Here is a 17,503-nt window from a genome sequence, read left to right on the forward strand (position 1 = left end):
GCCGAGGACGAGGTCTCTGGAGGAGGGGCCTGCTCAGGCGCGTGGGATTCCCGTCAGGGCTGTCGGAGCCGGTGTGCAGCCAGCCGGTGAGCAGCGGAAAGGAAGAGAGAAAAACAACAGACCCTTTCTCTTCCCTCCGCGGCCGCGGGAAGGGACGGAGCGCGTGTGCCTCTCTGGTGAGAACCGGGAAAAGCAAGCGAGCAGCCTGGCTGAGCCGGGAGGAGCGGGGCGGGACGGCAGCAGTTGCTGGGCCCTCCCTGGATGCCGGCGGCCGTCCTCTGCCCTGGAGCCGCGGAAGCAGGGCGAAAGAGCATCGTGTTTGCACATTTACTCCTTTGGTGTGAAAGAAAAGACCCCGCTTCTGTTTTGCGGGACCCCCCCCCCCCAGAGGGCTCCTTTCCAAGTCTTCCTTTTCTCCCTGTAAGTTCCCTAAAAGGCTAGAAATAAAACTGCTTGACAAGTTATGACAAAGGGACCCCCCCCCCCCCCAGTCTGCGCTGGGGCACGAAAGTGGCAGTTAAGGAGGAGGCTGGAACCTAGCCTCACATTCTGAAGGCTCCTCTATTGACGTGGCTGCCAGAATAAGACTTCAAGCAACTCTGAAAGAGAGAACAGTTGCAACAGGGACCCAGGAAGCAAAGTCACGGTTGCATCAGTCCAAGAATGACATGAGATATTTGTCCAGACTGTAAGGGGAAAGAGGCTGCAGAGTTAGGACGTTAGGAAGAGTTGGCGCGACTGTAGATTTTAAGACGACAGGTCCAAAATTATGCTAATGTTTCCCTAGCATGAACAAACACATCACTGGTCACACTAGGTCAGTTTGGTAAAGGGAAGATTTAAAATAAAACACAATATGGGAAGCTCTTTTAATAAGATATAGACATATGTTGTTGTAATTTAAAGTCCCGCCCAAGCCAGGTTTGTGAATCCAGCATTCACCAAAGACTAACTTGGGCTACATAGCAAGACTTTGTATTTAAAAAAATTTTTTTTGAGAGATTAATTCACATTAATCTCAAACAGATGCTCGATGTAATATATGAAAAGATACTATACCTAGTCCTATCTGGAAGAGCAAGTTCAGATGCCATAAAGGCGAGTTATTGTGACACATACACAACTTGTATGTCATAGCGCTCAGAAAACTGCTCGCTTGGGGGAAAAACACTTAGGAGCTTCCGGACTACATTTCCCAGGAGGAACTGCGACATGCTCCTCCTTGACCTCCCATGAGTCTCTGGGCTCAGAACTCAGCCTCCGCCTCTGGGGGCGGGGTAACGCCGGAGTGCCGGATTACGCACTTCCTCCTGGGGTTCGGAGGCCGAACCCTTGTGTGGCGGGTTCGAGTCCCGCCCCCTGACTCTCGGCTCTAGACCCTGAGTCTGGGGCGGGGTGCATTCGGCCGGGTTACCTCTCCCAGCCGAGGGGGGGACGGCACACCTCGGGCTTCGCCATGGAGGACTACCTGCAGGATTGTCGAGCCGCTCTGCAGGTAACGGGTTCCGATCTGTGACCGAAAGGAATGCAGCGTGGGGGCCGGGAAGGACGAAGGTGTGGGATCTGGGGAGCCCGGACGATCCACCGATCGTGGATCTGTGGAGGGATCACAGAGGTGGACGCGGGGGAGCTGGGGACCAAACCCGTCGCCCATGGGCTGGAGAGCCGGAGAAGTGAGTCTCCCTTCGGTCCCCTGGGTCGGGTCCCTCAGCTGGACGAGTGAGGTGGCCGCCAGCCTCGCCCGGCGAGGTGTGTCTGTCCCTCTCTCCCCGCCCCTCTCAGTTTCCCTCGGGCGAGCCGGGCTGCTGCCCACCGGCCCCCAGGTGAAGCTCGGGAGAGTGGGGAGTACCTGGGTGCGCGGCTTTATTGCCTCTGAATGGCGGTTTGCCTTCTTTTGCAAGACAGAGGCGTTCCTAGTGTTTTACTTTAAATCTGTTTTTAAGCTTCAGGCCCACAACTTACATTCCTTTGCCTCCACTGTTCTCCTTTAGTCTCGCTTTACACACAGATACGTAAAAATACCCCTCCTTGGTGAGGGATAAACACAAAGTGTGTTTGGGAATCCAAACCATAAGCACGGCTCCAGAATGCTTTGTAGCTTATTTTTGGTGCTTCCTGCGCCAGCTGGACTCACCCAGCAGCGCTGACAGGCCGGCAGCTTTGGATCGCTGTTCCCATTAGAGGCTCCAAGTCACCTGGCCGCCTAGTGTGCGTTTCTCTGCCCCTGTAGAAACCTAGACAGATGGCCGGCGTCCTTTAAAATAACTTAGCTGGGTGTGGTAGCCACATGCCTCTAGTTCCAGCACTTGGGAGGAGGAGGCTGAAGGTTCACCACTTCAGGCCAGCTTTGGGGGGAAAAAAACCCTCAAAAAACAACAACCACAAAAATATAGAACAAAATTTAAAATTTCTCTGAGCAATATTTTCTGGCCTTATCAAACCCTGAAAGTCACCTAATTTGCTGTAGACGCTGGGATAAATGAATATTTTCAATTTGAATTTGGGGTGAGTTTTAATTTGATGCTAGCTACACTAAAATTTTCCTTTTGAAAACATTTGAACAGGCGGAATGCCTGTAATCTCAGCCCTTGGTAGGTTGAGGCAAAAGAATTGTTAGCTTATGTGTAGCCTGGGTTACACTGTAAGGTCTGAGGAAACTGGGTTCTGTGAACTCACCCCTCCTCATAAACCCCTAGAAAAAAAACAAATGAACAAAAGTCCCATGGCATCTGTGGAAAGTTGTTTTAATTCATAAAGCAATTTGGAACCAGTTCTCACTGGTTACTTTTTGGTGTGTGTGTGTGTGTGTTGTGTGTGTGCATGTGTGTGTGTGTGTGTGTGTGTGAGAGAGAGAGAGAGAGAGAGAGAGAGAGAGAGAGTGTGTGTGTGTGTGTGTGTGTGAGTGAGAGAGAGGGAGAGAGAGAGAGAGAGAGAGAGAGAGAGAGAGAGAGAGAGAGAGATATCCTCCGTGTGCCATCACACTTGGCCTGAGCTTTGCATTTTGTTTTAGTGTGGTTGTTTTTAAGATGGTCTTAAGTAGCCCAGGCTATTCTTGAAGTCCCATTGTAGCCCAGGTTGAGCTTGAACTTTTGGTCCCCCTACTTCTACTTCCCAAGTGTTGGGATTATAGGAGTCTACTATGATGCCCAGCTTGGTTATCTTTTTATTTGCTTAATTTAATTTATATAAGATCTCACTATGTAGCTTGATACTATGTAAACCAGACCAGTCTCAAACTCAGAGATCCACTTGCCTCTGCCTCAGAGTGGTGGGATTAAAGGCGTGCACTACCTTTATTTATTTTTTTTGCTTTTATTATTTTATTTTATTTTATTTTATTTTATTTTTTATTAAAAATTTCTGTCTCTTCCCCACCGCCGCCTCCCCTTTCCCTCCCCCTCCCCCAACCAACTCCTCCTCCCTCGTCAGCCCAAAGAGCAATCAGGGTTCCCTGCCCTGTGGGAAGTCCAAGGACCACCCACCTCCATCCAGGTCTAGTAAGGTGAGCATCCAAACTGCCTAGGCTCCCACAAAGCCAGTACGTGCAGTAGGATCAAAAACCCATTGCCATTGTTCTTGAGTTCTCAGTAGTCCTCATTGTCCGCTATATTCAGCGAGTTGGTTTTATCCCAGGCTTTTTCATAGCCAGGCCAGCTGGTCTTGGTGAGTTCGCAATAGAACATCCCCATTGTCTCAGTGTGTGGGTGCACCCCTCGCGGTCCTGAGTTCCTTGCTCATGCTTTCTCTCCTTCTGCTCCTGATTTGGACCTTGAGATTTCTGTCCGGTGCTCTAATGTGGGTCTCTGTCTCTGTCTCCTTTCATCGCCTGATGAAAGTTAATATTCAGGAGGATGCCTATATGTTTTTCTTTGGGTTCACCTTCTTATTTAGCTTCTCTAGGCTTGCGAATTATAGGCTCAATGTCCTTTATTTATGGCTAGAAACCAAATATGAGTGAGTACATCCCATGTTCCTCTTTTTGGGTCTGGCTTACCTCACTCAGGATAGTGTTTTCTATTTCCATCCATTTGCATGCAAAATTCAAGAAGTCCTTGTTTTTTACTGCTGAGTAGTACTCTAATATGTATATATTCCATACTTTCTTCATCCATTCTTCCGTTGATGGGCATCTAAGTTGTTTCCAGGTTCTGGCTAATACAAACAATGCTGCTATGAACATAGTTGAGCATATATTTTTGTTGTATGATAGGGTATCTCTTGGGTATATTCCCAAGAGTGGTATTGCTGGGTCGAGGGGTAGGTTGATCTTGAATTTCCTGAGAAACCTCCACACTGCTTTCCAAAGTGGTTGCACAAGTTTGCATTCCCACCAGCAATGGATGAGTGTACCCCTTTCTCCACAGCCTCTCCAGCAAAGGCTATCAATGGTGTTTTTGATTTTAGCCATTCTGACAGGTGAAAGATGGTATCTTAAAGTTGTCTTGATTTGCATTTCCCTGATCGCTAAGGAAGTTGAGCATGACCTTAGGTGTCTTTTGGCCATTTGAACTTCTTCTGTTGAGAATTCTCTGTTCAGCTCAGTCCCCCATTTTATAATTGGGTTGATTAGCCTTTTACAGTCTAGTTTCTTGAGTTCTTTATATATTTTGGAGATCAGACCTTTGTCAGTTGCGGGGTTGGTGAAGATCTTCTCCCAGTCAGTGGGTTGCCTTTCTGTCTTAGTGACAGTGTCCTTTGCTTTACAGAAGCTTCTCAGTCTCAGGAGGTCCCATTTATTCAATGAGGCCCTTACTGTCTGTGCTGCTGGGGTTATACGTAGGAAGTGGTCTCCTGTGCCCATCTGTTGTAGAGTACTTCCCACTTTCTCTTCTATCAGGTTCAGTGTGTTCGGACTGATATTGAGGTCTTTAATCCATTTGGACTTGAGTTTGTGCATGGTGATAGACGTGCACTACCTTTAAATGACAGACTCGCACATTTAAGTGCAGTGCCCATGGATTCCAGGACTGGAGATACAATGATGGTCACCTGATGTGGGTGCTAAACCCTTTGTAAGACTGGTATGTGTTCCTTAGCACTCAGTCATTTCTTTAACCCTTTAAAAATTGTTGAATTAAGTTTTATTTATTTATGTATTGGTGTGTTGGGGGCCTCAGCCATGCAGTGGACACATGTGGCGGTCAGAGAAAACTTTGGGTAGTCTCCTCCTTCCGGCATGTGGGTCCCAGGATCAGACTCCGGTAGTTGTGCTTGGTGACTTCTGCTGAGCCACCTTATCCCCTCCCGTCTTCTTTCCTTCCTTCTTTCTCTCTTTCTTTCATTCCTTTCTTTCCATTTGTCTGTCCTTCCTTCCTTTCTTTTTTTCCATAAAACAATGGGATTTTCTTTTTCTTTTTTTTTTTTGTCTTTTCGAGACAGGGTTTCTCTGGTTTTGGAGCCTGTCCTGGAACTAGCTCTTGTAGACCAGGCTGGTCTCGAACTCACAGAGATCCGCCTGCCTCTGCCTCCCAAGTGCTGGGATTAAAGGCGTGCGCCACCATCGCCCGGCAGGGATTTTCATCATAGCATTTGCACACGTGCGTGTGCGTGCACACTTGCACACACACACACACACTTAGACTTCATTCTCATTTGTTCCCCTTCATTGCTAGCTCTTGTTTTTTGAGACAGAATCTTGCTCGACAGCTGAGACTGCTCTGGGACTCTTGGTCTTTTTGTCTCAGCCTTCCAAGTGCAAGAAGGCATCAGAACCCACATGGCTGTGAGCCGCCATGTGGTTGCTGGGAATTGAACTCAGGACCTTTGAAAGAAGAGCAGGTTGTCTTTACTACTGAGCCACCTCTGCAGCCCTGAAAGTTTTTTGTTTGTTTGTTTAAAGACTTACTTTTGAAGATTTTGGAAAACATTTACTTACTTTTTAAATTTATTTTATTTATTTATTTTTGGTTTTTCAAGACAGGGTTTCTCTGTGTAGCTCTGGTTGTTCTAGAAGTCACTCTGTAGACCAGGCTGGCCTCGAGCTCACAGAGATTCACCTGCCTCTGTCTCCCTGAGTGCTGGGATTAGAGGCGTGTGTCATCACTGCCTAGCAAGTTTTCTTTTTAATCACTTGTGTGTGTGCAAGTCAGTGTAGGTGCCTTTGGAGATTAGAGATCTCAGATTCCCCCTGGGGCTGAAATTACAGGAGGTTGTGAACAAGCCAATGTGGGGTGCTAGAAATGGAACTCGGTCCTTTGCAAAAGCAGTAAACCCTTTTAACTAATGAACCATCCTTTCAGTTCCTAAATGTTTATTTATTTGTATGTGTGTGTGTGTGTGCGCGCGTGTGCATAAATGTTTACTTGTGTATGTGTGTGTGCGCGCTTGCACATGCATGTCTATGTGTCTCAGTGTATGTCTGAAGCCAGAAGAGAGTGTTGGATCCCCTGGAACTGGAGCTATGCAGTTGTGAGCCGCCTGACTTGAGTCTTGGGAACAAAATTTCTGTACTCTGGAGAGCAGCAAGCACTGTTAACTGCTGTGTCCCCAAACACTAATGCAGAGTGTTTATGACATCATGCTAAGTGCTGTCCTGTTGGAAATTTTCCAGCATCATGTTCTCTTTCTCACCAGTTAGTGAAAAGCCCTTGGACCTGAAACCTTACCCAAAGCACGAATCTTCTTACCAGCGCTTACCCTTGTCTTGGTTAGGGTTTCTAGTATTGTGAAGAGACACCATGATCATGGCAACTTTTGAAAATGAAAATATTCTTTTGTGGTGACTCACAGTTAAGGAGTTCCGTATGGTAGGCCATGGCCGCGTGCAGGCAGACAGGGTGCTGGAGAGTAGCTGAGAGTCCTACATCTTGCCGGCAACAGGAAGTGGCCTGTGACACTGGGAGTAGCTTGAGCATAAGAGAACTCAAAGTCTGCCCTCACAATGACACTCTTTCTCCAACAAAGCCACACCTCCTAATAGTGCCACTCCCTCTAGGAGCCACTTTCTTTCAAACCACCACAACTCTCCTTACTCCCCCAACACCCGCCCCAGATCACAGCTCATCTACACTATTACGAAATTTGGCAGTAGATTTGACTTCTCCAGTCCCACACTATCCCAGTCCTTTTCTGTATTCTTCCTCCAAGGGGCTGAATCTAGCTCCTTTGTGAACCTGTGTGCTTCCTCCTGAAGGTGACTGAGCCTTAGAATCCTCTCTGCACACAGCTTCCCTAGGGTGGGAGTGAGCTGAATGTGAGACCCTAAGAATATTAGCTTTTAGGATTGTGACAGTATATGCTGAGGGATACCAGTAATTTTGATTCTGTTTAATTATAGAAATATTACATAGCCAGGTGGTGGTGGCGCATGCCTTTAATCCTAGCACTCGGGAGGCAAAGGCAGGCGGATCTCTGTGAGTTCGAGACCAGCCTGGTCTACAAGAGCTAGTTCCAGGACAGGCTCCAAAAAAAAAAAAAAGAAAGAAAGAAATATTACATAAGGAAAACATCAACACACAAAACAAATATGAAATGAAAAAGATAAAGGCCTTTTTTTTTTCATTCCTGTCCACCCAGTTCCCCCAGAATCTGTTAATGTTTCCTTCTTTAAAAGGAATTTATGCATGTGTGTGTGTATATCTATGATTATCTGCCACATGCACCCATGGAGTTCAGAAGAGGGTATTATTAAATCCCCTGGAGCTGCAATTTCAAGCCTTTGTGAACCACTCCATGTAGGTGCTAGGGACTGCTGAGCTATCTCCAGTCTCTGTTAATGTTTCTTGTATAAAGAGATCCTAATCCCAGCCTGGTCTGTGTGCAAGTTCCAGGATGTTAAGGGCTACACAGAGAGACTGGGTGTCAGACAAACAAGAGTTTGTTTGGAGGGTCAAGCATAGGAATGCAGCTACGTGCACACCCTTGCCAAAGAGCAGTCTGATAGAGATGGCTGTTCTCTCTGAGGGCCAGTGTGTCTTCAGGAGCGCTGTCTGTGGGGCAGAGAGGAGGAAGCTGGACCCTGGCCTAGCAGCGTGGGTCAGCAGAAGTAGTCCTGGTGACCAGCGGAATGATGGATGTCTCAGCCAGGTCACCCTCACATCTGCCTGTGTAAAGAGAGACCAGATTCAGACAGACACACCATTGACTTCTGTGGGCGTTGTGAATACTTGGCTCGTGCGCAGGCCAGAGACAGCTGATAATGTGGCCAGTTCTCCTGCAATACCATATTTTTAGTATGTGACAACAGAAAACTTTTCTGCAGCCTCTGCCACAATGACAATAGCATGGTCCACTTTAAAGAAATCTGCGTAGCTGGGCATGGTAGCTAAGACTGAGGTGAAAAGATACCACGTTAAGGAATAGCCTGAATTACAGAGCAAGCTCTAGGCCAGCCTGGGCTGTGTTTAAAAAATAAATCAGAAAGAAGCTGGGTGTAGTTGCACACACTATTAATCTCATCCCTTGGGAGGCACAGACAGGCGGATCTCTGGGAGTCTGAGGCCAGCCGGGTCTACACAGAGAGGACTGCAAAAGCTATAGAGTGAGACCTTGTCTTGAAAAAACAAAAATAGGAAAGGGGAAGAGGGAGAAAGGCCTGTTTTTGTTTTGTTTAGTTTTGAATGGGCTCCTGTTCCTAGGACAGACTCCTCTTGCCCTTCCAGTAGGAAGAACTCTTTCTTTAGGGTGGGGCTCCATCTCAGGCAGAGCTAGGAGCAGAGGTACACTTCTCAGACCTGAGGCTGCAGTCAGGAGTGGCTGCTTGTCCTTTATCAGAGTCCTCTCATTTTCTTGGGGTAAGGAGGGTGGGGGCGAGGGTGTTGTCTGGCCTGCCCCTCCCCTTTGTTAATATTGTGTAGAGTAGCTAGCTGTCAGAACATATCTAGCTTCAGGGGTGAAGTGGTCTTTCTTTCCTTCCTTCCTTCCTTCCTTGGTTTGTTTGTTTTTGAAACGAGTTTTTTTTTTTTTTTTTTATTATTTTAGCTGTCCTAGAACTAGCTCTGTAGACCAGGCTGGCCTGGAATCCACAGACATCTACCTGCCTCTGCCTCCCTGAGTGCTGGGATTAAAGGCATGTGCCACCACCACCCTTTGGGGAAGAGGGTTTAGCCCTAAAGCCTCCTCCTGCCTGCCATCCAGCGCAGAAAACAAAGTCCATCAGGATGTGTTGTTTTAACTAATGGGCCTTTTCTTCTTCCTCCTCCTCTTCTTCCTTTTCTTAAGGAAAGAAAAATGTTTTTAGATTCATTTATTTTATGTGGATGAGTAATCCCTCAGAGGTCGAAGAGGATGCCAGATTTCCTGGAAGGGATGTTAGGGATGGTTGTGAGTCACTATGTAGGTGCTCGGAACTGAACTTGGGTCCTCTGTAAGAGCAAGTGTGCTCTTCACCACTGAAGATCTCTCTAGCCTTACACTGATTTATTGAGTGTACACACACACTCCCATACCACAGTGCAAGTGGGCCTCTGTGAGTTCAAGGCCAGCCAGGTCAACATAGCTAAATTCTGTCTTTTAAAAAAAAGTGTGTTTCCTGTGGCTCTCAAGATTCTCTTTCTTCCACTGGCAGCTCGGGTTTCTCATGCTGCTAAGTTTAGCTGTGCTCTCCTGAACTCTTCCTCCAGTTAGGAAACAGACACTGTTTGGCCTGTGGTAGCTGGTGGAGGGGTGGGTCGGAGACGAGAGTTTCATGGATTTCCTAATTGAAGAGGACAGAGCCGTCTGAGTTGGGGGCAGCCATGCACCCAGGGGTCTTCATTTTCATGACGACTCCCCTCTTCGCTCTCGGGGATCTCCCAGTTGGGGCCTAAGCTGTGTTATGAATTAAGGCTACACATTCGTGCAACAGTGTCGAGCCTTTGCAGAGCACTGCAGCTGCGGGAAGCTGGGGGGCATCACTAAGGAGGGCTTCACAGGGGAGGGGGCTTTTTAAAAGGTGCACCAGCTTGTGCAGGGAGGAGCAGAGGAAGAAGGGGCGCTTCGCTTACGGAGAAGGCTCTTAGGGGATGTCTCACTTAAGCCATACAGTGGCAGGAATCAAGGCAAGCGTGACCCCTCTGCTGTTCTCCAGTCTCACTCGTAGTCCAGACCGACCTGGACTCATTGTGTGGTCCTGCCTCAATCCAAAGAACTGGGATAAAGGTGTGCGCCAACATGACCAGTTTATCCTCGTTATGAAAAATAAAAAATTAGCTGAAGCCAGGTAGTGATGGCACACGCCTTTGGTCCCAGCACTTGGAGGTGGAGGCAGGTGATCCCTGAGTTCAAAGCCAGCCTGGTCTATAGATCGGGTTCCAGGACAGCCAGTGCTAAACAGAGAAACCCTGTTTTGGAAAAAAAAAAAAAACTATTTTTAATTATATGTATATGTGTGTCTGTATGTGTAGGAATGTATATGTTAATAGAGATGCCCCCAGAAGCCAGGAGAGGGTATGGGATCCCTTGGATCTGGAATTACTAGCCATTTTGAACCACCCAATGTAGTGACTGAGAGCCAAACTTGGGTTCTCTTCAAAAACACTCATAAACCTTTTCTCTAGCCCATAAAATAAAAAAATTAAACATTTAGTTATGTATTTTGTGGGGGTGGGTAGCATGTCACAGCATATCTGTAAAGGTCAGAGAGCGCTTGCAATACTCCAAACTCTTAGCCTGGCGGTAGTGGAGCATGCCTTTAATCCCAGCACTCGGGAGGCAGAGGCAGGTGGATCTCTGTGAGTTTGAGGCCAGCCTGGTCTACAAGAGCTAGTTCCAGAACAGGCTCCAAAGCTACAGAGAAACCCTGTCTCGAAAAACAAACAAAACGAAACAAAACAAAAAACTCCAAACTCTTTCCACCGTCGGGTCTCTGGGGATTGAACTCCGGTTGTTGTGATTGGCAGCCTTTGCCCACTGGCCGTCTTCCAGCCCTGCCCTCATTTTTACATAGGACCCCATATCGAGTAAGAAGCAGGTTTGAACTGAAGTAGTCCGTGATTATCCAAAAGGTGTTCTGCCGCATCCAGAGACAGAATGGAGCCAAGAGGGCCTCGCAGGGCACACACACATCGTGGCTTGGCTTGGTGGGCGCACAGTCGATGCAGTTCTGGGTTGCGAGGGGTAGGAGGGCCGGGAAAAGGAGCGAAGGCTGCAAATCTTTTGTCACTGCACCTCAGGTCCGGGGGTGGGGGGTGGGGGATCTGCCTGGCGGAGCATTCCTGCTGCCTGCTTCTGGCTTTGACTGAGCCCCGGAGCTCGACCGCAGCCATTTCTCCTTCCTCACACTGTGGCTCTGGTCCCTTCCTTTTGCTTTTCTTTACCTTCCTTCCGTGCTGGGCACCTGACTGGCTGTGGTTTGGCCGCCTCGTTCCAGTTCCTAGAGCTCCTTCCTCAGCCTTTCCCCTGACCTCTTACCCTTCCCTCCAGGTGGGGTGCGTGTGGCCTTTAGTGTTTACAACCCCTTCGTGCTGCCGTGAGTCAGCGGCTCTGAGCCACTTGGCGCTAGTTTTCCTGTCTCTTTGGTCCACAGCCGTCAGGGTGATTCTCGGTATCTACAGACAGAGGGGCCTTTTCTTGTCTCAGAACTCAAAGGAGATATTATGTCATACGGCCGGGGTTTGGGTATAGAGTTACCTTACTGCTTTGGAAAAGAGTCTAGTGTGCCATGTCATGGTGGTCAGTGTGTAGAATCCCAGCATTAGGGAGGCTGAGGCCGGATGACTCAAAACAAAACTTTAAAAAAGAAGGAAAGTTGGGGCCAGAGCGATGGGTCAGGGTTGATAATCCCAGCTGTTCTTCCAGAGGCCCCTGGTTGGGATACCAGCACTCATTTGGTGGCTAACAGTGGTCTGTAGCTGCAGTTCGGAGAGATAGCCTTTGGTCTCTGTGGGCAGTGCATACGTGTGTTACACAGACAAACATGCAAGCAAAATACCCAAACACAAAAAATAAAAATAAGTCTCCAAAAATGATTTAAAAAAGAAAAAGTTGTGAAAGCCCAGCCCTTCTGAGGTGCTTTTGATATGACTGGGCCCACATTGCGCACACAAACGCAGTGTGCGGCCGTCCAGCCAGGCGGCTTGGCATATCTGTCATTCACACATTCATCATCTTATACTCCTGCTTTTTGTGTTTGTTTTCCCCTTCAAGACAGGGTCTCACTGTAGCCCAGGCTACAGATCACTGTGTAGACCAGGTTGGCCTCAGACTCGCCTGCCTCTGCTGGGATTAAAGGCGAGCCCTACTACTCCCAGCTCTTTTATTTTTCCTTTGACAGCGTCTCCTGGAGCCTCAATTGGCCTTGAACTTGCTTTGTAGCTGAGCTTCTCACCCTCCTCCACGGCTCTTACCTGGGAGGACAGGCAGGTGCTGCCACCCCAGCTCACAGTGTTGGGTTATTGGACAAGGACTTCTTTCACCAGGGCAAGCACTCTGTTACCTGAGCTGTGCCTCTAGTCCTAATGTGTTTTGTTGCTGTTTGATTGTTCCTTTGGCTCACGTAGCACAGGCTGGCCTCAAGCTCACAACACAAGCGAGACTTCTGGTCCCCCATCCCCATCCTGAGTAGAGTGAGGTTGCAGGCCTGCACCACTACTGGTACCCCCATCCCCGTACCCTCGGACCCCCCTCCCCGTACTCCCCCACCCCACTTCACCCCCGTCCCCATCCCAAGTGGAGTGAGGTCGCAGGTGTGCGCCACTACGTCAGCTCATGGTTTGTTTCCTGAAGCAGGGTTTTGCTATGCAGTTTAGGCAGGCTTCTAACTCCCTGTAATCCAGGCTGGTCTCAGCTTCCTGGGATCACAGGTATAAATAACCACACCTGACAAGAGGTTCATACTTCCAAAAAAGTAATTAATTTATTTTGTGTATGTGTACCATGGCACACATAGTAAGGTCAGAGGACGAGTTCTCCTTCTACCGTATGAGACCTGGAGATTGAACTCAGGGTTTTCACTTGGCCGCAAGGGCCTTCAACTTGTTAAGGCATTTCTCTGGCCCAAGGGTTCCGTACCCTTGAAGTAGGCCTACAGAAACGGGCATGCCAGACCTTGAGAGCAAACATCCTATATGTTTGCCCCAAAGGCCTGACAACCCCTGCTTTTTGTTTCTCTTGTGGTACAAATAAGAAATGGGGAAGAGAGTGGATTGCAAAAAGAAGCCTGTATGTGGGCTGGAAATATAGCTTAAGCTCAGTGCTAGAGTGCTCACCTCGTGTGCACGAATCCTGAGGTGCCGTGGAATAACCCTCTGGACACCGAGTATGTATTACTCTCATTGGTTAATGAAGAAGCTGATTGGCCTATACTGTGGCATGGCGGGGTAAAGTTAGGGGGCGGGGGCAATCAAATAGGATACTGGTATGAAGAAGGGTGGAGTCGGGAGAGACACCAGCCAGCCACTGGAGGAAGCAGGATGTGTAGAAAAGGAGTTAAGCCATGAGTCGTGTGACACAGATTAGATAAGAAATATCTAATTTAATTTAAATGTCAGAGTTAGGTAGTAAGGAGCCTGAACTCTTGACCGAGCATTTGGTTTTTTGTTGTTGGTTTTTTTTTTTTTTTTTTTTTTTTTTTTTTTTTTTTTTTTTNTTTTTTTGGTTTTTCGAGACAGGGTTTCTCTGTGGTTTTGGAGCCTGTCCTGGAACTAGCTCTGTAGACCAGGCTGGTCTCGAACTCGCAGAGATCCGCCTGCCTCTGCCTCCTGAGTGCTGGGATTAAAGGCGTGCGCCACCATCGCCCGGCTTGACCAAGCATTTGTAATTAAGGCTCTGTCTTATGAGCGTTGGCTGCTCTTGTAGAGGACTTGGGTTTGGCTCTCAGTACCCACCTGGCGGCTCACAACCATCTGTCACTTCACTTGCAGAGGTTCCGGTGGCCTCCTAAGGTCTCTGCAGGCTCCAGGCACACACATGGTTCATGTACATAGTCAGGCAAAACCCCCATACATGTAAAATAAATAAATCTTAAAAAAAGAGCAAAGTTGTCTTTGGCCGAGTATCTCCCTAGTCTGACCTGTCTGGTAGAGGGAGGAGGGTTGCATATCTAAGCAGGGTCATTGTAGTTTCCCCCAATTTTCCCTAAGAGCAGCCAACGCTCATAAGACGGAGCCTTCTCTCTAGCCCTCATGTGCAGCTACTAAAGAGGCTGCTGCTTTGGTTCTGTGGTGCTGGGAACTGAATCTGGGCGTAGGTGGTGCTTTCCTGTAGTGCTGCCGTTCTCAAATGGTCATCAGAAGTTTAATATTAATTATAAATGCTCGCACTACTTGATAGCTGCCTCTTGCTATGTCCGATTCTTCCAAACCCCTTTGCTAGTTTACTCAACTCTGCCTAGGACACTTCCTGACAAGAAGCACGGTGGCTTTCTACCTTGTGGCTCCTACTTGGAGCCTAGTAGTCCTCGGCTGGGGCAGTTTATCAAGTGTGGAGCCAGGCTTTGATTGCTATGACTGCGCTGCTATCTGTGCCTCCCGGGTGGAGGCCGGAGATGTTGTCAAAGTTCTCTACTGGGCTGGACAGCTCCTACAGCAACGGCTTCCCCCGCTCCAGTTATCAGTGCCTGGTAGGCCGTGTTTGTTCTCAGTCAAGCCTGATGACCTGATTTGGCGCCTGGATTCCACAAGGTGCTCCACGAGCTCACAGAATAGAGATATGTTTTCTGAGACAGGGTCTCATTGTGAGCCCTGGCTGACCTGGAACTTGCAGTGTAGACCCAGGCTGTTCCCAAACTCACAAGGCCTCTTGAGTGCTGGGGTGGAAGGCAGGTGCCACCATGCCCCAGCCCACCACCCTACCGTTTTAAAAATAAGCTAGTTTAAGCCAGAAGGTGTGGCTCAGTTGATAGAGATCTTACCTAGAATGTACAGCCCAGGGTTCAATCTCCAGCAACACATAAACTGGGCACAATGGTACGTGCCTGTAACCCCAGAGCTAGGAAGGTTGAAGTAGGAAGAGGAAAATGTTGAGAACTGTTTGGATTATTTAGAAAACCCTATCTCAACAGTAAGATATATACACTATATATACATACATACATATATACATATACACACACATACACATATTTATAATTAGCTCAGTAGCAGGGTGCTGGTCCAGTGTGTGTAGTTCCCCAGCACCCAAATATCAGGTTATAATAATTCTTTTCTTTATAGACAGGGACTCATAGCCTGGACTGGCTGAAACTTGCTATTTAACTGAGGCTGGACCAAACTCCAGATTTTCCTGCCTCTACCTCCCAAGTGCTGAGAGTACAAGTATGTGCCATTACAACCAGCTTGATAATGCTTGAAGTGTGTGCACGCCTCCTTTGGCTGTTATAGAGACTAAACGATCAGTTAATTGGTGTAAAAGTATTAGAATAATGCATGACACCCTCAAATGTTTAAATAAAAACAAAACCAGCCTGTCTGCTATTGTAGATACTATCGTCTAAATGTGTTTGACGATTTTGAAAGCTCGGGAGATTAATGGGAACAAGGCTAATGTTATCAGTTCTCTCTGTCTGCATTATCAGCACCTGGACTTGTCTCTTTCTTTCTTTCTTTTTTTTTTCTCGAGACAGGGTTTCTCTGTGTAACAGTCCTGGCTGTCCTAGAACTAGCTCTATAGACCAGGTTGGCCTCAAACTCACAGAGATCCACCTGCCTCTGCCTCCTGAGTGCTGGGATTAAAGGTGTACACCACCACCTGGCTAGCAGATGGACTTTTCAAAGTTCCATGCCATACATGGAGGCACATACCTTTAATCCCAGCACTGGGAGAGTATGAGTTCAAGTCCAGCTAGGGCTCCATAGAGAGACCCTGTCTCAAAACAAAACACAGAAGTTCCTGGCTGAGGAGATGGCTGTCTAGTTAGCATTACTATTGCTGTGATGAAACACCAGGACCAGCCGGGTGGTTCTAGGCCAGCCTAGTCTACAAGTGCTAGTTCCAGGATAGGCTCCAAAGCCACAGAGAAACCTGTCACCTTCATATCCAGAGCCTCTTTGCTTATTTCTTTAGTGTAGAACTGTAAAAATTATTATTTTATTTTGAAAATAGGGGCAATGAGAGGCAAACCAGCCCTGATATCCTTTAGGGCATAACTGTCCATTACCAGAACATTCTGTCTCTGACTACAGTGAGAGCCCAAAGAAGCGTAAGCAAACAGGTAATTGTTGAGTGTTCTGAGAGTTAACGTGCAGGGACAAGGTTGGCGGAGAGGAACAAGCGTCTTTCTGCCAACTGGATGTGTATAACTGCATAAAGACTAGCCAAGCCACGAGGGCCGTCTCTGCTGATCGATCCCATAGCAGTACTGTGTCCTGAAGGGGTGAGAAAATGTCCGTGAGGCCCCACATGAGTGGGAGGTAACAGGAAAATACACAGTTTTATGAATTCCTCTTTCCCCTCCAGGAGTCCAGGCCTCTACATGTTGTGCTGGGCAATGAAGCCTGTGACTTAGACTCCATGGTGTCTGCTCTCGCCCTGGCCTTTTACTTAACAAAGGTGAGTACCGAGAAACAGTCCCTTAGAGTGAAAAGATTTGGGTTCAAGACCCGGCTCTACCATTTATTACTATTTAGTGTTAGTGCTGGGCAGTGGTGGCACACACCTTTAGTCCCAATGCGCAGGCAAAGGCAGGTGGATCTCTGTGAGTTTGAGGCCAGCCCAGTCTACAGAGTGAGTTACAGGACAGCCAGGACTGTTACACAGAGAAACCCTGTCTCGAAAAACAAACAACAACAACAAAAAAAATAAAAATAAAGAATTTTAGCATTGGCTAAATTGAAGTTAAGCCTCAGCTAGGTATGATGGCCCATATCTGTAAGGCTTTGGAAGTGGGAGACAAGAGGATAAGGACTAGCCTATTTCATAAAAAAAAAAAAAAAAAAAAAAAAAAAAAAGGACTGGAGACATGGCTGGGAGGAGCAGAGCTCAGTTTTCCAGCACCTGTATGGTCCATTTATAACTCCAGTTCCAGGGGATCCAGTGCCCTCTTCTGACCTTCACAGGCACCAAGCATACATGTGATACGCATATAGTACCCAGGTCAGATACCCAAACATAAAATAAATCCATAAAAAAGAAAATAAAGTTGGAGAGAGATTGGGGTAGCTCAGTCAGCAAAGGTCTTGTTGTCTTTCTGTGTAAGCGTGAAGACCCGAGTTGGATGCCACAGGAAAAGGTCAGGCATGGCGGCACTCCCTGCTCATCCCAGCACTAGGGCGCAGGCAGGCAAATCCCTGGGGCTCAGTGGCCACCGCTTAGCCTGCCTGTTGAGTTTTGGGCAAGTGAGAGAATTGTCACCCTGTCTGGTGGCAATTCTGGTGCCTTAGGAATGACACCTGAGAGTCTCCTGACCTCTATGCATGCTTAGAGCAGGTACACATACACCTGCACCTGTGCACAACACAAGATAAATCAAGATCCTTGTCGAGTTCTGTGTTAGTATCTGAATGTATAAATCTGTTCTGAGGAATGTCTAATGTCTTTCTGTTGCTGTGAAGAGGCACTATGACTCTGGGAACTCTTTTTTTTTTTTTTTTTTTTTTTTTCTCGAGACAGGGTTTCTCTGTGGCTTTGGAGCCTGTCCTGGAACTAGCTC

At 47.7% G+C, this 17,503-nt stretch overlaps 1 protein-coding gene across 1 annotated transcript in view; it reads left to right on the forward strand.

The window, feature by feature from the left end:
* The first annotated feature begins 1,349 nt into the window (after positions 1-1,349).
* Positions 1,350-17,503, forward strand: part of Prune1 (prune exopolyphosphatase 1) — a 34,763-nt gene continuing 18,609 nt past the window's right edge. The window contains exons 1-2 of the mRNA XM_050124577.1: positions 1,350-1,495; positions 16,312-16,404. Of these exons, the coding sequence (XP_049980534.1) occupies positions 1,457-1,495; positions 16,312-16,404 (132 nt within the window). The 5' untranslated portion in view covers positions 1,350-1,456. The remainder of the gene's footprint in view (positions 1,496-16,311; positions 16,405-17,503) is intronic.

The sequence above is a fragment of the Alexandromys fortis genome, unplaced genomic scaffold (assembly GCF_014885135.2).
Source record: "Alexandromys fortis isolate MF-2015 unplaced genomic scaffold, M_Fortis_MF-2015_v1.1 scaffold_218, whole genome shotgun sequence".
NCBI lineage: Eukaryota > Metazoa > Chordata > Mammalia > Rodentia > Cricetidae > Alexandromys > Alexandromys fortis.